This window comes from Callorhinus ursinus, unplaced genomic scaffold (assembly GCF_003265705.2).
Source record: "Callorhinus ursinus isolate GAN/ISIS: 27379988/994484 unplaced genomic scaffold, GSC_fseal_2.0 scaffold4, whole genome shotgun sequence".
NCBI classification, from domain to species: Eukaryota; Metazoa; Chordata; class Mammalia; order Carnivora; family Otariidae; genus Callorhinus; species Callorhinus ursinus.
In genome coordinates, this window is record NW_027397066.1 from 24,487 (window position 1) to 46,699 (window position 22,213).

General features: G+C 50.1%; 1 protein-coding gene across 12 annotated transcripts in view; it reads left to right on the forward strand.

The window, feature by feature from the left end:
- PIGG (phosphatidylinositol glycan anchor biosynthesis class G (EMM blood group)) overlaps positions 1 to 22,213 on the forward strand; it is a 55,399-nt gene that overhangs the window by 18,283 nt on the left and 14,903 nt on the right. For 3 of the 12 annotated variants that reach the window (XM_073891282.1, XM_073891284.1, XM_025887175.2), the window contains exons 6-12: positions 1,358 to 1,570; positions 5,490 to 5,707; positions 6,072 to 6,353; positions 7,760 to 8,217; positions 10,606 to 10,797; positions 13,937 to 14,246; positions 18,021 to 18,184. In XM_073891282.1, the coding sequence (XP_073747383.1) occupies positions 1,358 to 1,570; positions 5,490 to 5,707; positions 6,072 to 6,353; positions 7,760 to 8,217; positions 10,606 to 10,797; positions 13,937 to 14,246; positions 18,021 to 18,184 (1,837 nt within the window). Of the gene's footprint in view, positions 1 to 1,357; positions 1,571 to 5,489; positions 5,708 to 6,071; positions 6,354 to 7,759; positions 8,218 to 10,605; positions 10,798 to 11,357; positions 11,831 to 13,936; positions 14,247 to 18,020; positions 18,185 to 19,203; positions 19,811 to 19,871; positions 21,185 to 22,213 lie in introns of those variants that run through there. The other 9 variants (XR_003211280.2, XM_025887174.2, XM_073891281.1 and 6 more) reach the window with 9 other exon arrangements.

Sequence of the window (22,213 nt, forward strand, 5' to 3'; positions counted from 1 at the left end):
TCATGGATATTTGCATAGTTATCATTTCTGGACAAAGCAAGGAAATCTTTTTAAGATAGAATTGGTCTTGGGCTTGTCTTATTACTTGCAGTGCACATTCACTACTGTAAAATGAAATTCTTAGATCTTCATCTGTTCTCTCTTTCTCCCAAGCTTAGAATCCTGGTTGTCTACAATAGCCCGGATATGAGTATCACATAATGACCCACAATAGTCTCAGTATAACACCAGCACCACCACCTTCATCAGTGCCAAAAGCAGTTTAAGGTGGGCTTTTTGCTTTGGATTTTGTTTTGTTTCAGATCAAAGCACTTAATATGAGAAAATACTAGAAGAAAACAAATGATAATACTGGAGTAGAAGGTTCTTTCTAAGTATAACCCAAAAGCCGTCAGTGGAGGGTTGGTCAAGAAAAGATTAATGTATTTGACCAAATTAAAAAGAAAAATTCTATACAACCAAAAAGTACCATAATCAAAGTAAAACCTCTATAAACCCACACTAGAGTGTCTAAGGTACTCCCACCAAGCACCAGCTCCCCTGGGTAGACTTCCCTGGTGGCCCCCTCAATTCCCCTCAGACCTGTATTGTAGTTGCACAGGGGGGAGGCGGGGGCGGCCGGGGGGTTGCTGGGTGTTCTCTTTACAGATGAGAAAAGTCTAACAAAGTCGAGTTCTTGTCCAAGGCATCAGCTGGATAGCGGGAGGGCAGGAGTGTGAGCCCAGTGTCCTGCTGTGGCACCCATTCTCCTTGCAAGGGTTAGTAGGGAGGCCAGTCATTGCTACGACTTGAAGCCCTTCAATTGCTGGGGCCATCAGTAGGCAGATGTCTTGTTTGTTGGAGTTGGTTATAGGCCTTGGCCCAGCTGAATCCAGCCTCATTCTGCTCTCCCCAGTTAGAGGTGCCTTCTACTGTTCAAGAGCCGCTGAGATGCCTGTGTTCATTCCTCAGTGCTGTGTAGACCTCTCTGAACCCACGGGGGTGGGGCCACCAGAGATCCACCATCATCCTGGTTCAGGAGGTTGACTGTTGACCTCACCAAAGCAACCATCCCTCAGCCATCTGCAGAGCTACCTTCTCTCTCCATGCCCAGCCCCGGCTCTGAAACTCACGCAATATTGAGTTTCTTGTGTTGGTATCTCTCCCACATATTGTATGCTACTTTGGGGAAGGCCCCGTGCCCACACAGAATGAGTGTTTAGTAAATTTGTTGACAGAAACGCCAGTGAGGTGATTTCTCGATGAATGTACATGGAATGCTTTGAAGAGGTGCGTAATTCGTCAGCAGGTCAAGGGAAGGACCACCATCGTACACACGTTTGAGAGCCCGTCACGTAAACCACTCTCTTTTCTCTAGGTGACATCAGACGTCCAAAGCATGTTCAACAGACTGACTTGGCTGCAACCCTAGCAATAGGGCTCGGCCTCCCGATCCCAGGGAACAGTGTCGGCAGCCTCCTGTTCCCTACGGTGGAAGGGAGACCGGTGAGGGAACAGCTGAGGTTTTTACATTTAAATGCAGTGCAGCTCAGCAAATTGTTGCAAGAGAACGTGCCCTCATACACAAAAGGTAACTCAGTTAATAGACTACTTCCACTGCGCCTGGTGTTTTCCTGTGTTCACCTCAGTCTTTGACTGTACTTCGGTTTTCTTAGAACCCGACCGTCACCGTTAGCAACACCCACAGATATAATGATCTACATCGAGCTCTTTCGTAACTGTATTCGCTCAACAAATAGGGAGTTTTTTCACGAAGTTCCTATCTGGCTGAGAACTGTTAAAGGCACCTGAGACACAGGGGCTCTGCCCTCATGGTAAGCTCCATGCGGAGAAGTGGCAGCAGCTATCAGATGGTGACGAGTGCCTCAGAAAAAGGGTGGAGTGGGGAGGGCATGGGGAGCGCAGGTGGCTGAGGGCTGTCGGGGCAGAGGCCTGGCCTTTGAGACTCAGAGGGAGTGTGTGGCAGATGCAGGACCCTGCAGTGGGGACGTGTCTGCACATTCAAAGGGTGACCAGGGGACAGAGTGGCCGGAGCAGGGTGAACCGGGGCAAAGCAGAAGGAGACGAGGTCAGAGGGATATGGAGGCCTTTTAGGCCTGGGGGGGCTCTTCTGTCGTGAGCTAGGTGGGGAGCTCATGCAGCCTTCCGTCCAGAGTCTGAGATCTTCGAGCTGCATCTTCAGAGGCTCTCTCGGGTGCCCGTGTGGAGGATTCTGCCTTGTGTTGTAGGAGAGTCTGAAGGCTGCTGCGGTACCCCAGTGAGAGGTGTGGTGAGGGCCCAGGCAGTGGCGTGCCATATCCAGCACGGATGGCGGCATTCCAGGTATATTTTGAAGGCAGTGCAAGCAGGATTTGCTGATGCACTGGACATAAGGTGCAGGTGAACCAGAGGCATAAGGAACACCTTGGCATGTTCAGCAGCGCAGTGGAAGAATATGGGGTGACAGTTACTGAAGTGCGGGAGCGGGGTGCTTGCGGGTGAGGGCATTGGTGTTGAGGAAGCCAAGTAAAGAAAGAACTTTGGGGAGGGAGCAGTGAGCGGCCAAGTTGAATGCTGCTCAAGGTTAGATGAAATGAGGGACCAAGACTTGACCATTCATCTGGCAGGTGAGGTTGCCAGCGCCTTTGTCAGGAGCGGTGCCCGTAGAGTGCTGGGGGAAGGCTGGGCCGGGGTCAGGGCAGGGAAGGAAGTGGGGTGTGGAAATGGCTATTGTGTGAGGTGGATGGAGGCCAACACAGGGTATGTTGTTTATATATATATTTTAAAGATTTTATTTATTTTTCGACAGAGAGAGACACAGCGAGAGAGGGAACACAAGCAAGGGGAGTGGGAGAGGGAGAAGCAGACTCCCCGCTGAGCAGGGAGCCCGGTGCAGGACTCGCTCCCGGGACTCCGGGATCATGGCCTGAGCCGAAGGCAGACACTTAATGACTGAGGCACCCAGGCGCCCCTGTTGTTTATATTTTTAAGCTGGGAGAAACTAAGGGGTATTTATATGCTGTTAGGAATGATCCAGAACAAGAGAGCACATCTCCCAAGGACCATCTTTTCAAACAATTTTTCTGACCATCAAGGTGCATCAAGGACGACATGTTTGGTGCTGGGACTGGGGCTGGTTTCAACGCCTAGTTTGAGGCAGCATTTAATGTGATGTTGGCAGCTTTTGCTACTTGAGAAAGTGGAGTACCGGTTAGTAGAGTGAATGCCCATGAGTTTGAGCTGAGATGTAGGCTGGTCTTGACTTGCCTGTGAAGACCAGCAAGGACTAGTGGGGTCCGGGGTGTCCTGAATGGTGGGGGATCTTAGGAGGCCAGCCCCTTCTTGGTGAGGTGGCCCCTGTGAGAGCAACTGCGTGAAAAGTGAGGCTGGCCCAGGTGCACATTTCAGTCCAGGGGAGAGACAATAGTTACTTTATTTGTTTTCAAAAGTAACTTGTGAGTTTGGTAGCTTTTGCAAATTTGTTATTGGTAATATGTGTCCTTTTTCCTGTACTAACAACCAATAAAACACCAAACAAAACCACAATGGGGGTTTTTTGCTTATTTCAGGAGGATCAGTAGGGAGAATGAAGCACTGCAGTGGGTGTGCCCAGAAAGAACCCTATGAGATGAGCAAAGGCCAGTCCCTGGCATGAGAAAGCCCTCTGTCTATACCATCAGTGATCCTGTTTCCTGAGACAAAACTGGGTACATGTCTGACACTGAAGTCAATTTCAGGGCCTCCCCTGATATCCAGCCCAATCTGATACAACTCTCCCAATCGCTCCCCTGACTTTTATTACAGTTGTACAGACTTTTCTCACCTCAGGACCTTTGCACGTGCTCCTCCCATTGACTGGATGCTCTTCCCCAGTTATCACCTGATGGATTTCTGGGCCACCTTCCACTTCAGCTTCAGTGTCAGACCTTCTTGTCCCCCACCCTCAACCCCAGATTTCAGTCAGTTTCTTCAGTGTTACCAAAAGTCACCCACATTCCCCTACTTTCCTCCATAGCATTTTTCACAATTTGTACTTACATGCACATGTGAGAACCCAGCTAGATCACAGGCCCAAGCAGGCAGGAACTATACCTGTTTGCACATAGCATGTAGTCAGTGCTCAGTAAGTTCTTGTTTGGATACATATACAGGTGTCCACTTCTTGATGATTCTAGGTGGTGGGGTATAGACACTGCTGCCCCCATGTCTCTGCGATTCTGGGTGTAGCCACAGGTGCCCCCATGTCTCTGTGACCTCAGGATGGTGGGGTGTAACAATTAAGCTTTCCATCCTAGGTCTAGACTAATTGAGTTCAGATCCCAGCCAGCAGCTGCCAACCCATGAGCTGGTGTCTGCGTGCCTTCTCTCTGGGGTGGGCATCATTGTCATCCCTATCTCAGTTCATGGGGAAAGAACGGGCGTGAGGGGCTTGGAGTCACGCCGGCCACCAGCACTTGGTCACCTGGTGTCCGCAGCACTGGCAGGGCTTCAGGCATTTGGGCTGTGCTCAGGCTTATACAGCAACCCTAACCCCAGTACTGCAAGACATGGCCTAGACCACCTTGGAAGAGCTCTGTTGGAAGTCGGAAGAGCACAATAAATACCATGGAGTCTCAGAAAGGAAGTTCTTGTTTTGCAGACTTAGTTGAGTCACCAGTAAGTCTGGTCCAACTCCAGAAGGAAGCGAGGCAGCTTCCTGATGCTGAGCTGCCTGCCATTGCCGTCCCAGAGTGGGAGCCAGCAGCCTTTGGGGCTGGGCTTCAGTCCAGGAGCTGTTCTGTCAGCCCTAGTATGCATTGGGTTGGGTCCTCTAGCTCGGCATCATGGCAGGAGGGGTCAGGCCGTGTGAAGAAGGGAAGCAGGTCAAAGGTGGGAAATTTGTAACACCAAGGGCCTATTAATGTAATGCCTTTCTAGGTTGTTTTTTTTTTTGTCTTTTAAAGATTTTATTTACTCATTAGAGAGAGAGAGCGCACACAAGCGCAGGGAGCAGCAGAGGGAGAGGGAGAAGCAGGCTCCCCGCCGAGTAGGGAGCCCGATGCGGGGCTCCATCCCAGGACCTTGGGACCATGACCTGAGCCGAAGGCAGACGCTGAACCGACTGAGCCACCCCGGCGCCCCTGGGGTGTTTCTATATTGCATATTAAAGAAGAAAAGCTTGGAGAGACACTGAGAGAGAAAGGGGAGGAGGAGGAGGCAAGGGCAGGTGTGGGAGGGAGAGAAAGGTCAGCAGAGCAGTGGGCAGACGCCTGTATCCATGCTGTGTGCTGCTTTGTGCCTCGGGCCATGGCAGGCTGGCAGGCAGGCGGGATGTCCGAGGATTCATGAGCACCGTTGGCTGTTAGTTTAACTGAAGGCGTTGCTGGCCACCCCCTAAGGAATAGTTCATCTTCATTAGGTAGCAGGCTTTATGCTCACACCACGTGCTGTGAATGACTGAATACTCTGAAATGATATATGTGCGTGAATGTCTGTGATCTGTATGTGTAACCTTGTCCTCTTCTTGTTAGAGCCTGGATTTGAGCAGTTTAAAATGTCAGAGAGGTTGCATGGGAACTGGATCAGACTGTACTTGGAGGAAAATAACTCAGAAGTCCTTTTCAACCTGGGAGCCAAGGTTCGAAGGCAGTACTTGGATGCCCTGAGGACCCTGAGCCTGTCCCTGAGCAGACAAGTGGCCCAGTATGACATCTACTCGATGCTGGTGGGGACTGTCATGGTTTTGGAGGTACGGGAGCTTGTGTGGAGTTATGGCTCAGCCATTAAACTGATTCGATATCTCAGCCAGAATATTGTAGTTTAAAGCATATAAAATATTATTTTTTCTGAAAATGGGAAAATACCAGTTTCCTTGTTTGTTGAACTCTTTCATTGTGTGTCGTCACGCCCAGAGTATCATCAGGCGTCAAGTGGCTGTGCTCCACATGGCTGCATGTGTACGTTCTTGGCAGGTCACCAGAAATCGTGTTCAGTGGGCTTTCTTCTGTTTTCAACATTCGAATAGCTGGCACAAGGTCAGGAGACAGGCTTTTTCTGAACAGTTCTCTCCGAGCCCAGCAGTCGTGGACACTGCTGCTGTTTTCCTGTTCCAGGTTCTAGCCCTGCTCCTACTCAGCATCCCGCAAGCTCTGAGCAGCGAGGCTGAACTGGAGGTTCCTCTCTGGTCGCCTGTGTTTTCTCTGCTGTTTTATTTGATGTTCCTGGTTCTTTCTGCTCTTCACGTCATTGTGTGCACCTCGACCGAGAGTTCCTGCTATTTCTGTGGCCTCTCATGGCTGACAGCAGGCGGAGTGATGGCGTTGATCTCTGCACTGCTCTGTGCAGTCGGGTCTGCTCTTGCCAAGATGTTTGCCGATGGAAAATTCCTGAGCAAGGTAAGGCTCCTTCCTACACATAGGACCCTGGCTTTCTGAATAGGCCATTTTCTCTTATTTCAGCTGATGTTTCCCCTTCAATCAGACACTGGCTGAACACCAGGTGTGTATCAGGCGGAGTCAAGGAGCCAGGGACAGGAGCCGACACTTCAGAGGGGCCAACGTGTGAGCATCCTGACTTCAGACACTCAGATCTGTGTTGTCAGGTCACGTGCCTCATTTCTTTATGGGAAAGACAGGGTCCCTGTGACCGTAAACATGACACTGTACAGAGCTGTTGGTCACAGAAGAATAGGCAGTTGGCTGATGGGCAGTGTGTGAATCAGACGTCTCTCCAAAAGAGTTTGAGCGGCAGCCAAGGGAAGAATGTTTCAGAGAGAAAAGAGTCAACTGTTTAGACCTTCTGGGAAGGTTGGCAGGAGGCCGGGACCCTGGCCTCACCCTGCCCCCCTTGGGAGTCCGTCCTGCCTTTTCTTTTCAAGACTGATGTTTTCTTTTAGATTTCTTAGAATCTTTGGCCCCTGACACCTTTATTCATGGTGGTGGTGGCAGACCAGTGAAGCAGAGGTGGACAGCCACAGTTGGTCCATGATGCCAGGAGCCCAAGGGACTCAGGGAAGTGACTCCAGCCCCCCACTCCCACCCCCAGTGCAGCTGCCTCGCCTGGAAGCCATCCGATGCCCCCCCCTGCGTGCGTGCATCTGAGGAGCTCACGGGTTGTTGTTTATGGCACATTTCTGTTCCCCGTTAGAGAGCATAGGTTTCCCTAGAGCCGTTTGGCTCCCTGGGGCCTAAACAGATTCCCGGGGTCTCTCGTTCTTTCTTATATAGGCTGTACACGATAAGTAGAGTAAATATTATTAGGTAGTTGTCAAATGACAGTCATTAAATTCTCATCTTTAATTTTAAATGCTTTCAGTTAGTATATTTAAAGGATAGTACTGTGATGCCAACTTTGTTGTTTCAATAGAATTGACCGTTTTAATGAAAACTGTCTGGATTTCTGGAAAAGTCATGGCAAAATTAGATGTCTGCTTTGGTGGAATATATCTGGGGGGTTCTTTGGTTTCAAATAGCAGGAACTGACTGTGGACCACCCCTGAAGACCTCAGGCTCCCCGGGAAAGGGTGAGGGTTCCAGAAGGGCTGGTAGGTGAGCTCTCGGAGCTGCAGCCCTGCCCAGATGGTGTGGGTCACTCAGCTTAGGGCTCGCAGTCCGGGGAGACAACTGCCCATGCCCCGGGAGGGTAGGCAGTCCCATCAGCGCAGGAGATGGGTGTGGGGCATGAGGAGCAGCACGTACCTGTCACAGCAGGTTATGCTCTATGAGCAAGAACTTGAAGTGCATGTGGTGGGAGTTGTGTAATTTTTATATTTTTCCTCAAAAAATGCACTTTCCTTTTACAGAATCCAGCTCATCCAAAGGCACGATGGTCAGAGTTAGATGTTCTTATCTTACTCGGGACCACGGGCCACGTGCTGAGTCTGGGTGCAAGCAGCTTCATCGAGGAGGAGCACCAGACCTGGTATTTCCTCATTAATACCCTGTGTCTGGCTCTGTGTCACGAAATCTACAGAAACTGCTTTCTGAGGGACGACTGTGAGCCCCAGCAATGCTCACACGTGGAGGAGGGATTCGTCAGCCCTGCACCAGCATTACAGGACAGGAGCATCCGCTGTAACATGTTAGAGCCCCACAGAGTGTCTAAGGGCCCCACTTCCCTTGACACGCTCAGAGGCTATGAGAAGTGGATGGTGTTAGCAAGCCCATGGGTGATACTTACCTGCTGTCGGCTGCTGCGGTCACTAAACCAGACGGGTGTGCAGTGGGCCCACCGGCCTGACCTGGGGCATTGGCTCACCAGGTGAGAGCATGAGCCGTGGCCTTAGGCCAGACCTTGCATGGTTGAACTGACCACACAGTCTTCTTTTTCAAAATGTAGGCCTGTTTTTCATATCCAGAGCAGAAGTGGTATTTGAGATCTGAAGAAATGGAAACATAGACCGTAAGCCATGATTTAATGTTGAAAGATGGGTTTATTTGAGTTTTTTTAATTGCTGAATCACTGTAATTGTTTGTTTGAAAACCTTTGAGTTTTAAAATGACAACTGCAGCAAGGATGTAGTTTTGTCACTTGCTGCCACCTCCCTGACAAGGTAGGGCTGGGACGGGGCCACGCTCCCTCTGGCCACCCACTCCTCTCTCCCCACCCTGAAGCCAGTGGCTGGACAGCCTAGTCAAAAGTATAGCACATGGGGAGGATCAAAGCAAAGAGAGGGAACTGGGACAGAAAAGGTCAAGATTTGGCTGTATCAGGGCGCCTGGGTGGCCCAGTCAGTTAAATGTCTGACTCTTGATTTCAGCTCAGGTCATGGTCTCAGGGTCGGGAGATTGAGCCTCATGTTGGGCTCCACACTCAGCATGGAATCTGCTTGAGAGTCTATCTCTCTCCCTCTGCTTCTGCCTCTACCCCCCCCCCACCCCGTGCATTCTCTCTCTCTCTCTCAAAAAATTTTAAAAAAAAAGATATATATATATATATATATGTATTTTTAAATTTATTTATTTATTTATTTGAAAGAGAGAGAGAGTGCCCACAAGCAGGGGGAGCGGCAGAGAGAGAAGCAGACTCCCCGCTGAGCAAGGACCCAATGTGATGCGGGGCTCAATCCCAGGATCCCGGGATCATGACCTGAGCCAAGGATAGACGCTTAACCGCCTAAGCCACCCAGGCGCCCCTATGTTATACATTTTAATTGTCTGTCAGTGAAGACTTAGAAAACTAAAGTAGAAGGAAAAGAACAGAATGGACATTTCTTTCCTGTTGCTGTGAAGGACTTACATGAAAATCACCAGCAGGAGGCGGGGCTCAGGACAGTGCCAGACATGTTCCTAAAGGAGGGAATGCCGAAAGAAAGACAAGGGACGTGCTCGCCCTCCTGGGGATCGGGGAGCTTTGGGTCAAACAACAAGGGGTGATTTTACTCAGAAGAGGAAGCAGAAGGGAGTTGAGGCACCTGACCAAGCATGTAAGGTTGGGAGAGCCCGGGACAGCCCAGTGGCCTCACTTCTTATTTTTCTGGAGAGTTGAAGCAGTGCAGGAGAATGTGCTGATTCCCAGGTCCTGATGCACCTCCCCACCCTCCCCCACACTCCTCAGTCTGGACCCTCCTCCAGCACACTCTTCCCAACAGGATGCCCCCCTCCTGTATCACGAGTCTTCCCTGTGCTGCTGAGTTACTCCTGTTTGTGAAGAGGTGGCAGTGCGGCCCCATTTCTCTTCATAGCAGAGCTTCTGGGGAGGCATGTAAACTCACCTTCCTTATTGCTATTTTTCAGTTGTTATAATTAACAGTCCAGGAGAGTGCACAATACACAGTTTAAAGGGCAACAGTGAATGGACACCCAGGTGACCGCCTCCCAGAGCAAGGACCAGGGCAGGGCCAGGCCCCAGCATGACCCCTGTCACCACCTGCCATCCCTGGGCCCACGTCTTGACACTGGCCACATCTTTCCTCTGAGTCTTTTCCAAGTAGTTTTTCCACTGATGTGTGTTCACTTTGGCAAGACAGTCACTCATCCACTTAACAACTCTGAGTGTCTGGGCTTTGTGAGCACGAGCTGTGGTGAATGACACAGAAAAGAACCCTGCCTTCCAGCACAGCCCTCCCGAGGTAGCAGGGTGGTGGGCCAGGGCCAGGCAGAGAGGGGGCAGGGTGGTGGGCCAGGGCCAGGCAGAGAGGGGGGCCCAGCTCTGCTGTGACAGCTTTGTGCTCCCAGCGGAGATGCTCAGCCCCTCTGCAAAGTCTCCCTGCCTGGGAACGAGCAGGCACTCTTCGAATGAGTCAGTCTGTGCCAATGAGTGAATGAGAGAGAATCACGCCGGGACGTGCTTATCTCCCATGAGCAGGGTATTCGCTGGGAAATCCATTGTGCCCAGAGTCTCTTCACCTCTGGGTGGGGAAGGTGGGGCTGCCAGGGGAGCCAGTGGATAGTGTTTTGTACAGATCACTGCACTGGCCAGTGAAGGCCTGGTGGCAGGGGCCATTTGTGAATGGAAATGAGAGTTCGGGGTAGCCGTCCTTCATTGGTTACATTGTAAGAAACTTTGAATTTAAATCACCAATGATTTTCTTTTCTTTTTTGCTTTTCAGAAACATCAGCTGAGTTCTTAGAAAGCCACTTGATGTAGATCCATGACATCGCCAGTTACACTTGTTAGTAATTTGGGGGCTTTTCCATTTCATTTCAGCTCAGATCACAAAGCCGAACTCTCTGTTCTGGCTGCCCTTTCGCTCATCCTGATTTTCGCACTGGTTCAGAGGAGGTGCTCTCTGACGTCAAAAGTAGCCATGGCACTTGGGCTGCTGGGCGTCTATTGCTACCGGGCGGCCATTGGAAATGTCCTGTTCCCATGGCAACGAGACAGCAAAGACATTTCAAAGTAAGTGCACTGGCAAATCGATTTCATGTTTTAGGTACTAAAGCAGGCCATGCAGTCTTGAGAACTTTGGAGTTGGTTCCTGCAAATTGTGATCTCAGCAGTTAGTAGAGCCTGACAAGGAATGCATCAGTGAACTGATTCTTTTAGCCTCTTTGTTTTGGGAGGAGAGAGACAAATAATGCAGTAAGGTCACTGAGCTTTCTTTTTTAAAATAAGGGGTTCTCTGAAAATAAGGAATTTAAAGGGTTTACTTTTGCTCAGTCAAGACATAGTAACAGGAATCACAAAGAGTGGATGCCTCCTAGCAGTTGGGAAATAAAGCACACCAGAAAAATCAGCTCTCCCATAATTTACGGTGAGCTCCGGGGGTGGGGAGGGGCCCCTCAGTGCTGAGTCATGAAGGCCACTTTTTGTCACAAATTGGCAGCTTTTCTTTTTTTAATGGTGATGTGGGGTGGGGTGAGCAGAGGCCATCCTGGAGGCTGTTTGTAAAACGTGTTAAGAACCTTGAGTGTGTCCAGCCCTCTGACCCGGGCGCCCTCTTACGGAATGTACCTCAGGAATCCACCCAGAGACGAGGCCTGAAACCGGGACACAGGCAGGCTCTCTGAAAACTGATTTACAGGTGCACATAATACAAAACAAGGTAATTGGCCAACAGTGGTGGGATGAGCTTCTGAATGATGTTAAAGCTCTGTGCTGACTAGTGTGTTTTCATAGAAGACATGAAGATGTGGATCGACAGGCTGTAAAACTATTGTATGACCCCATCTTATGAAGTTATGTACATATTTTTTTTATGTTTGTATGAAAGACTAAAATAGGTAATTGGTTGTGATTATATTTAGGACATGGAATCACAGGTAGCTTGTGATCTTCCTTTTCATGCATTTTTTTATTGCTTTTCTAGTCAGAGAAAGAAAAGCAAATGTCATCTTCTCTGAAAAGGTCAAGGTGTAAGCTGAGGGCTGTGACCAGGCTGTGTGGGTGCCCAGGAGCCAGGGGGCACACCTGGAAGCAGGACCTGCCAACGGTAGGGGCAGTTGAGGTGATGCCAAGAGCCTGGCTGAGGTGACAGCAGGGTGGCAGGCCTTCTCCTGAGGCAGCAAGGTCAGGTAGGGGGAGGCTGGTGGGGGGACATCTCAAAGGCTGTCCACTTTGGAGCCTGAGACTCTGAGCAGATGTCAAGGCTAGGCGTCACGTTTGAGGGTGTTCAAGTGTGAAACATGAATACATTCCTCATTTCCTCTCAGATCAATGCACCTAATTTCGTGATCACTCATCTCAAGACTTGGACCACTTGCCTTTTGTGGATGCCACAGCACATACCTTGTTGGTGTCCAGAGCATAGACCAGTGCACCCTTTCATTAACCTGCAGTGCTTGCCTCCCATTCCTCCTGGAAAATGCTTCCATTCCCCACCCCCATCTGTCCTGGTTCTAGATCCCTCTCACTTCTAGCTCTACCCCAGTTCTGGAGCCATCCAGGTTCTAGCTCTAACAGCTGCTTCTCACTGTTCAGTCTGTAGCTGTCCATCGATACTCTGAAGTCTTCCTTTACTTCTGACTTTCTTCACCACTCTGAATCCCAGGCCTGGCTGGAGTGGAAGGCCGGACTGCCATGGTCCTAGACGTGCGGGAAGGGCAGCGTGGTTTAGGGCAAGGAGTTGGACCCTAGGAGGCGCCCTCTTGTGCCGTCCTGCCTGTTCACCCTGCAGACTGCCCCGGTGTCCTTCCGCTCTAATGACTCGGGACCTGGGCTGGTTGCTCCTTTAACCCTGTGGGTCAGTCATTAGCTCTCCGTTTCGTACACGCCTTGGCGACGGGGTTGCACCTGACCCCAGCTCCTTGGCCGGTGTGTGACCCCATGGCAAGTGTCTACACACGGGAGGAGGTACACAGCAGACAGTGGTCTGTCGATTTACACTATGCTTTAATAAAAGGAATTTTTTTAAGTGCATAAACCTTCCTAAGAAAATCTGAGATAGGAAAATTCAGTTTTTCAAAACAGATACAGGAAAATTCAGTTTTTTAAAACAGATACATTATTATGGTGATGATTTCATTTAAAATTTAATTTACTTAGCATTACTTTAAATGATTAGCTTTTCTTGTATATATAAAATATTTGATTTATGAAATTTATTTAAAATGTGTTTTAGGGATGCATGTGTTTCATAAGATGAAATTTTTGATAGAGCGTCATAAATTATATCCTTTACAAATAATTGGAAGTGAAGTGCTAAAATAATTCTTTTTTTTTTTTTTTAGATTTTATTTATTTATTTGAGAGAGAGTTAGGGAGAGAGAGCACAGGCAGGGGGAGGAGCAGAGGGAGAGGGAGAAGCAGACCCCCCGCTGAGCAGGGAGCCCGACAACACGGGTCTTGACCCCAGGACCCTGAGATCATGACCTGAGTAAAGGCAGACGCTTCACCGACTGAGCCACCCAGGCACCCCTAAAATATTTCTTAATAATCTTTATTACTTGTGTGCTGCACACTTTGCCTGTGTTCTCTTGTTTAATTCCCAGGACGGCTTATGAAGTGTAGGTACCATTTCTCTTCATTTTAGGAATGATGAAGTGATCGTCAGAAGCCTTAACTAACTTCCCCCAACAGCAGAGCTAGTAAGCGGCAGAGTCCTGACTAACCTCGCCCTGACCTTCTCTAGGCCCCACATTGTGCACTGCACTTGGGTGCTTGGTTGTAAACACGTCCAAATGTATCTTAACATTATGAACTTAGGGACGTTTCTGACAGAGCTTGGCCCCATCCTGTTGCAGTGGTCTTTCAGACTCACCGTGAAGCCACTGGATGGTTTTTCCAGCACCCTGCAGGCGATGGCTCTAGTCTTGCACCAGGCTATCCTTGGGCCAAATGAGCAAGATTTCCCAGAAGCCGGCTCCACCACAGAAGTGCACAGAGAGAGGACAGGCCTGCCAGCCTCTGGGCAAAGGGGGTCCTGGGGGGCTGATACGCAGAAGCAGACGCCCCCACTTCCACAGAGTCACCCAGGTGGGCGGGTGCTGCGGCTTATCTAGTCAACTAAGTAGACACGTGGTTTTCATGGGAAGAATATGTATGAGTTTTTTGAGCTGGTGCTAACGAATCAAACTTGTTTTGCTTTTTTTTTTTTTAGGGGTGTTATTGAAGCTCGTTTTGTTCATGTCTTTGTCCTTGGCATTCTGTTCACGGGCACCAAAGACTTGCTTAAATCTCAAGTCATTGCTGCAGACTTCACAATCAAGACTGTGGGTTTATGGGAGATATATAGTGGATTAGTTCTTCTGGCCGCTTTGCTTTTTAGACCACATAATCTGCCAGTCTTAGTGTTTAGCCTCTTCATTCAGACTATAATGACTAAATTCATCTGGAAGCCTCTGAGGCATGACGCAGCTGAGATCACTATAATGCATTACTGGTTCGGTCAAGCATTCTTCTATTTCCAGGTAGGTTTTCATTATTATCGTGGATAGAAATCTATTAACTTTTTATATGTCATTTATCTTTTTTCTTTGAGAAAATTTACCATAAGTTGGGAAGTTAGAAAGGTTGTTCAGTGAAGGAACTTTCAGTGTGGTGTGGGGAATGATGCCTAAATCCTGTGTGTATTTGATAGGATAAAATACAACTTAGTTATCTAAGACTGACACCCTTGGTATGGATCCAGGGGTGCTTAAGACAGCATATTAAGCACTGTACGTTGTGTACTGGATCTGTTTACCATGACCCATTAGGGACACCCATCACAGTTCCATTGCTTTACCTGATGAAGTGATGACTGAACTCTCTCTGCCCGTTCCCCTGGCCATCAGTGCCGAGTGCTGTTGGGTGTCCTTACTTGGTTCTCAGTCCCCTGGGGCCCCGTGGTCATCATGTCTTCTCTCCAGTGTTAAAGGGCCCACCAGAGGCAACCCTAAGCTGCCTCTGGGATGGATCTCAGAGTTTGCCTGCATGCTTGGAGCGGCACCTGGACAGGTGGACAGAGGGACCAGCTCCTGGTCTGGGAGGGACTCAGTTCCATCCCAGCCTTCCCGCATCTCTGCCCTGGTTCAGGGGGCCCCACACTCCACTACCGGCTCTGCACCCTCTGGCAGAGGAACTGTGCACAAGCCCCTGAGCATCTCTGTTGTGTTTTCCCATCTTTATGGTGAGGATCTGTACTGTCTCTGTGCACCAGGTTCTCCCTCCTCTTTCAGTCCCTGGGGACTTGCGTGGTCTGTGTGTCCCCACAGGTGGGCCTGGGGCTTTTTCCCTCTGCCCTTCCCACTTCTCCCTGCTTTGCCGGCACTCCTGGTCTCATCCACAGAGCAGCCCCCCCGCCACCCCACTGTTTTCTCTCTGTTCCCGGAAGCCCAGAGAGGGGTGAGGGGGTGGGGGTAGTTCTAGAAATCCATGTCCTGGAGGATGTGACCTGACCCTCAGACCCTCCTTACCGTCCATCTCCCCTGGAGGACCCCCGTACTTCTCAGTCTAGCCCTGCACGTGGGTGGCTGTAGCCCCGACACTGGTGTCCATCACTTCTAAGCCAGATGGCCTCTGGCAGCACCTGCTGTGCCCTAGTCTCATCTATAAAATGGGCTGCTCCACAGCTGTCTCCCCCTCGGCTGCTATAAGGGTCAAGTAGTGACAAACAGGAGGTAGGTATCCTGTGTAGTCGCTCTCTGTGCTTGCTGGTGTTCCACAGGACCTGTAGGGAAGGCATGACTGCGGTCTGTAGGACCTGGAGAGTGACTGCACCTCCCTGGAGTTGCTGCCCATCCCAGGAGGTGTTGGTGACTGAGGGCCACACTGACGAGCAGCTCACAGCGCCTGGAGACGTGCCGGTCAGTTCCGCCCCATTGCGGGCTGGCCTCTGTTGAGCCTCACGGTCTTTCAGCTGTGTGTGTCTCCATGGTGTCAAGCAGCCCCATCTCAAAGGCCACAACTTTTCTTACCTATCAGAAGAAATGTAAAAGGTCACCAGCCTTGTGGATGTGAGGGAATGCAGTTTGCCCAGGAATTCCAGAATGCCCGCTGGGAAGGGGAAGAAGATAAAGGAGGCAGTTGTAAACACTGCACCTCGAGCTGCAGAGGAGAGAGGCGCGGGTCTGGAGTCTGCTTCTGGGTGAGACCTGCTCTGCCTTGTTGGTAGCGACACCCCTGTGTCAGGGTTCTTTCACGCTTGGCCATTCAGTGTAACTGATGTGTTGCTGTAGAAGGACTTTAAGCTTTGCTAAGCATTCCAGAAATTTCTAGATGGCTTGTCAGCCTCACAGTCCTCGCTTTGAAAGTCACGCACAGGCCTCTTCTGGTGGTGGCCTCCGTCCAGGAGTTCTGCGTCTCTGACCACGAGTGCCCGGGTGGGGAATGGGAATGCCATCACCGCGGAATATCACCACGCCCCTCTCCCTTGTCCCGGCTCCCGGGCACCGTGCTGGACAGCGACCATGTCCAGTGAGCACAGAGCGCCCCAGGGGTGTATGGATAGCCAGGGCTCCTTGTGGGTGTGGTCCTGGCATATCTGCAGATAATGGCCTGGTGCTTGCGGACTGGTCGCGTGGTAGACCCTGCTGGCACAGGTGGTGAGAATCCAGCGGGCTGCCTCTGAGTCCAGAAGAAGGAGGTGGCTGCCGGTTAGGCACCCCGGCCCGCACTGAGGCCTTGGTGTCAGGAAGACTGACAGAGCCACGGTCATGCCCCGAGCGAGGAGACCGCCTCATGTTCTGTGTGCTCCTTTGTGGCACGTAGCCACATTCCACGGGGAGGTGACGAGGCATCCATGATGGCGCACGGTACTGGTACTTGGCAGCGGAATGCGCGTGTCCGATACCACCGGTGCCCCTTCAGCGTCACCAGTCCATGCTGGGGGTCTGTCGGCACGCAGAATCAGCACAGACCCTGGCGCATCAGGCAGTGACCCATAGCAATGCGGGCCTCCCTCGTCTCAACCCTGCCCATAGCCCTTCCGTCACGGTCAGGTTTCCTGGGAGAAGACCTGCAGGCTTGCTGCCCCTCCTTCCTGCCCTCAGCACAGGGGTCGGGAGTGTGGTACCCAGCTGGCCTCCTCTGGGTCTCTGAACCTCAGTGTCCCACCAGTTCCCTGAGAGCCACAATGGCACAACGTCAGGACTGTGGAGGATGCAATGAGTGGATGCAAGCAAAGCCCCGGAGCAGGCGACTTCGCGGTGTTGGAACCGTGCGTCTGTCACTGCCATGCCTCCCCGCCTGCAGCGCTTGGGACTCTCGTTCTTCCCTCTTCTCAGCAGCTCTGGGGTCTCGTCAGTCTGCAGCGAGGGGCCTCTAAGTAGGGGTGAAGTAATCAAGAGAGAGCCCAGGCAGCCACGGGCCAAGTAGCTGAAGGGGAAGCTGCGCAGTGGAGGTTTCTGTCAGGGGAGGGGCCCGCTGTGACAGGGTGGTAAGGACGGGAGTACATGCATGTCTTTGAGATACTTGGGAGGTCTGCCACCATGACCCGGTGGCCGCCTGCAATGACACAGCGAAGGAGGAGGTGGTGGGGTTCCACTGTCCCATTTGTGAAGCCATAAACACCCAGCTGGAGTTGTGTCCTGGGCCATTGATAAGTGGTTCCAGGAGGGGCCTTAGTTGGACTGGGACAGACAAATGTCAAACTTCTAAATGTCCGGAGTAGCTGAGGAAAGGACACCAGCAGTGGTAAAGACCGAAAGTGGAGAGAAGAGCTGAATCTAGGAGAGGTTTCCCTTGGATGCAAAGCCCACCCTCCTATGCAGGATGAGCTATGCATTACCCCCAGGGCCGGGTGGTGACCCACCAGGGTCTCGGGTCTGACACACCAAGCCCTCCCCGTGACCAGCGTGCCCTGTTCTGCCTAACAGCGGTGTCCACCCATTGAAGGAGCCATTTGGCAACACCACCCCCAGCCTCCCCTTGGCCACTTTGCCTCCCAAGGCCAGGTGCAGCCCTCCAGACAGGTCCCCCAGCACAGGGAGGTCAGCGTGTCTGTCTCAGGTAGATAGATGCTTTACTTGCATCCACTCAGAGCTGAGAGGAGTTTGGAATTTGCCATAGTTCATCAGCAGACCTTTATTTGTTTAGTTTCTTGAAGGTAGAAGACGTTTCATTTGTTCTTCCCCACCTGGAAGCAAGGTGGGAAAGGGGTGGGCGGGCACCTGGGGCTCCCATGTGTCCATGTCGCCATGACCGCATGTGGCTATTTGTGGTTGCTGGTGGCCGTGTCAGTGCTGCTTCTCCCTGTGTTCCAGGGAAACTCCAACAGCATAGCCACGGTGGATGTCTCAGCGGGCTTCGTGGGCCTGGACACCTACATGGAGGTCCCAGCTATGTTCCTGACAGCGTTTGCCACGTTTGCAGGGCCTGTGCTGTGGGCCAGCCATTTAGTGAGCTTCCTGAGCTCAGAAACCAGCAGGTGAGGCTCCTTCTTTGTCTTTCAGCACTAAATCTGATGGGAGGTTGACAGTTTGAAGAGAGCATCTTACTCCAGATACAGGGTTCCAAACCCCAAGGGCCAAAAGGTCTTCATCAGTTTTCTTTTCCTTAAATAAGAGTGAACAGTCCACAGCATGTGGGCCAGAGGCAGGTGTAAGTGCAGGTCTGTGGCCACCCTGTGTCAGGTTGGCTGGGGAGGCTGCAGGGCTCTGTAGCTTCAGCTGCTCTCTTCCAGCTCCTACCACGATGTGGTTGCCTGGGGCACAAGAAGGAAAATCTCTCCTGGTTTCTCTGCTTGCTGGTGACCTCGTTGGGTGGGGCAGGCAGGGAGGGATCTTCTGTTCGGGGCATGAAGACGAGACATGCTGGCTGTCACCTCCAGGGTCCCTGCTGCAGAGAGGAGCCTGCAGAGGCCCAAAGGGCTTCAGGCTTGGTGCCCGTGCCCTGCCCTGCCACCGAGAGGCCTCCTCAGGCTCCACGTGGCCCCCAAACCAACGGGGCAGCCGACGCCACCCTCCTGCCCATCACGCTCCTTGGTGCTTTGTTACTTGTTTACGCATTGGTCCTCCCAGAAAGAGGGCTTCCTGAGGCGGGGACTTTGCAGTCTTTGGGCACCACGGTGACTCAGGGCCTGGGTCCAGCCTGGCAGAGTGTGGCCTGAGTGGTATGTGGGCTCTCTGATTCTGTAAAATGGGGTGATGGTGTTGCCTCCTGAGGTTGAGGGGCCTTCGTGAGGAGTTCCACGGGTGCTGCAGGTGGTGTGAGCAGCCATGCTGTGTCTGTCGGGGCTCCCCCGGTGCCCCACTCCCAGAAGCACCTTCCCATTTCTTAAGCTACTCGGTTAACCCACAGGCATGCCCCCCGCCCCCGCCCAGATGCCAGCATCTTGCTCAGGTGCAGGACCAGCCTCCACATGCTGAGTGGTCCGTGTCTGCAGGGCGCAGACAGTTAGGGAGACCCTAGGAGGACACTGTTCCTGCCAAATGTACCCCTGTGTCTCCAGTCTTCCAGGGGGAAGAACTGGAACTTGGCTTTAACCAGAGCCTTGGAAAGCCTGGCCTCTGAGGATTTGTGAGGTGAAGTGAGTGAATGATGGAACTTGTCATTTGGAAGGAAGTTACCTTCAAGAATAGGTTAGATTTATGTAATGATTGTGTCGATGGTTTGAAAAGAAAAGGAGGGCATGCGTGTGCTTTGAGGGCTCGCACATGCTTGAGAATGCTCTTTGCTGTTAATTTGCTTAGCAAACACTCTCAGGCCAGTGTCCCCAGACCAGATGCTCCACTGGGCAGCACAAAGCAGAGCTCAAAACGTGTATCTCATCCTGTGTGATTTTCTTTTCATTATGTTTCATAACATTTGTGATGCATTATATAGTAGTACATGCACATGATTTTTAAACATATCTGTTGCAAAATTTGGGGATGCACTATTCACAGATATTTTGCAGGTTGAGACAGTAGAGAGTGACAGGACAGCCTCCTGCAGCTGTTGTGCCCTTGGGTGGGTGGGCTCCTGCCCACCAGACTGACCAGATTGCACGGGGGTGTCCCAGGAACAAGAGTTACCATGGTCATTTTCAAAATAAAAATATTGATTATGTGTATGTTCATGCCTTATATGATGCAAAAGTGGAGTATACTAATAACACATTCCCTTTTTATTAACAGCGGTTCTGCACTGGGTCATGCTTGCTTCTGCTATGCACTGATCTGTTCTTTTCCAGTCTCTGCGTATATCATTTTGGTGACATCCCTCCGTTACCATTTATTTATATGGAGTGTGTTTTCTCCAAAACTCCTTTATGAGGGGATGCATATCCTCATCACAGCTGCCATCTGTGCATTCTTCACAGCCATGGATCAAACTAACACGAAGTCTTAGGCACTGGAGAAACAATGTATTTTTAAGGTCTACTATTCACTTCATGCTTTTGTTTCTTTTTTTATTAATTTTTTTTTCAAGGTACGGGCCCCTATTCACTTCATGCAGTTGGGTAGTGAAAAAAAAATCTGTCTAAATGCAAGGACGTTCTAAAGAAAATTGTGAATTCTACAAAGTTGAATAGTTTCAGTTTCTTTCACTGCTGTACTTGAATTTAGATTAAATAGTAGTTTAAAAGGTCACTTTAAAATATTTAGTTTCGGGGTGCCTGGGTGGCTCAGTCGTTAAGCGGCTGCCTTCGGCTCAGGTCATGATCCCAGGGTCCCGGGATCGAGCCCCGCATCAGGCTCCCTGCTCAGCGGGAAGCCTGCTTCTCCCTCTCCTGCTCCCCCTGCTTGTGTTCCCTCTCTCGCTGTGTCTCTCTCTGTCAAATAAATAAAATAAAATATTTAGTTTGAATATGAATCATATTCCCCTGTTGACAATCACTCCATAAAGTTCTGAACTTTTAATTTCCTCTGGATAATATTTCACTCAAATATCTGTGTTTAAATTGATGAATAAAGACGTCTCAGGTTTATTGTGGTGTTTGTGGACTTCAGAAAGCCTGGGAACTCTGGGAGAAGGCTTACCTGCTGCTGGAGTTTACCTCGAAGAACCCAGACCCCTTAATGACCCTAGAAACCACTGGAGGTCCCAAGGAGCATTAGTGTGTGTTACATCTGTCAACATTAAGACATTTCAAAAACTATTCGTTGAAAGGAAAGATATAAACTCATTCCATCTTAACATAGAATATTTTTAAGAAAAATAACTTTTCCAAAACAAGAATATTTACTGAGGAGAGTGGCATTGTTTTACGTTTTTGCACATCTTTAGTGTCTTAATTGAAGATTAAGTTCTTCGATTAGAGTAGGTTAGATTCCGCATTCAGTCTGTTGTCACCTGTGAAGTAGTCACATAGACATGTAGTTGGGAAAGGGAGGAATATTTTATTTTTTATTTAAATTCAGTTAATTGTCAGTGTATTATTAGTTTCAGAGGTAGAGGTCAGTGACTCATCAGTCTTATATAACACCCAGTGCTCATTCCATCACGTGCCGCCTTAATGCCCGTCACCCAGTGACCCCATGCCCCACCCCCTTCTCTCCAGCAACCTGTTTGTTTCCTATGACTAAGAGTCTCTTATGGTTTGTCTCCCTCTCTGTTGAAAGGGAGGAATATTTTAAAACCCTTTTTCTAATCACCGTGGATGTTCTTTTTGGCACTGCACTAAAACGTGACAAACGATGCTTCCTTAATGGTTAATTGGAGAAAAAGCAAGTGCGTGCAAAACAGGTGAAGCCCCATTAAGGTCTGCACCTGAGGTAACAAGGTTACCTGGTTGACAAGTTCTCTGTCGGTGTACGATGCCATTGCGGGGAGCTGGGCAGACTGTACGTGGATCTTTCTGTATGACTTTTGCAACTTCTTGTGAGATTTACACTATTTGAAAATAAAAGTTATTTTAAAAAGGAAAAGAATAGTTGCAGTGTGGAATCTGAAACCGTGTCAGTGCACTTTGTGTTCTGCTTTATTAAAATTCACTGCCCTGCACTGCTCCCCAAATGGGTCTGTTACCCAGGTAGGATTCTGTAGTACCCTGTGGAAATAACACTTCTCTGCAGATGTTGACACGGTACAATATTCAGTACCAAAAATCACTTGTTATATTGCCAACAGTCTCCTCAGAAAAGTCTTCCAGCATTGGAAGCTCACAGTGGCAGATGCAAGTCCTCCAAAACCCTAACTTACATCTTTTAGCTTACGTAATGATTTGATATTTGTTTGCAGAATGGTCACCACTGTCAACCTAGTTAACGTCCGTCACCACACATAGTTACAATTTTTTCTTGTGATAACAACTTTTACGATCTACTCTCTCTGAGATCCATAATACAGCATCCTAAACTATACTCGCCATGCTGCATGTTATACCCCCAGGACTTATTTTATAACTGGAAGTTTATACCTTTTACCCCATCACCCATTTCACCCACCTTCCACCCCTGCCTCTCTGGCAACCATCAGTCTGTTTTCTGTATCGATGAGCTTGGTTTTTTGTTTGTTTAGATTCCACATATAA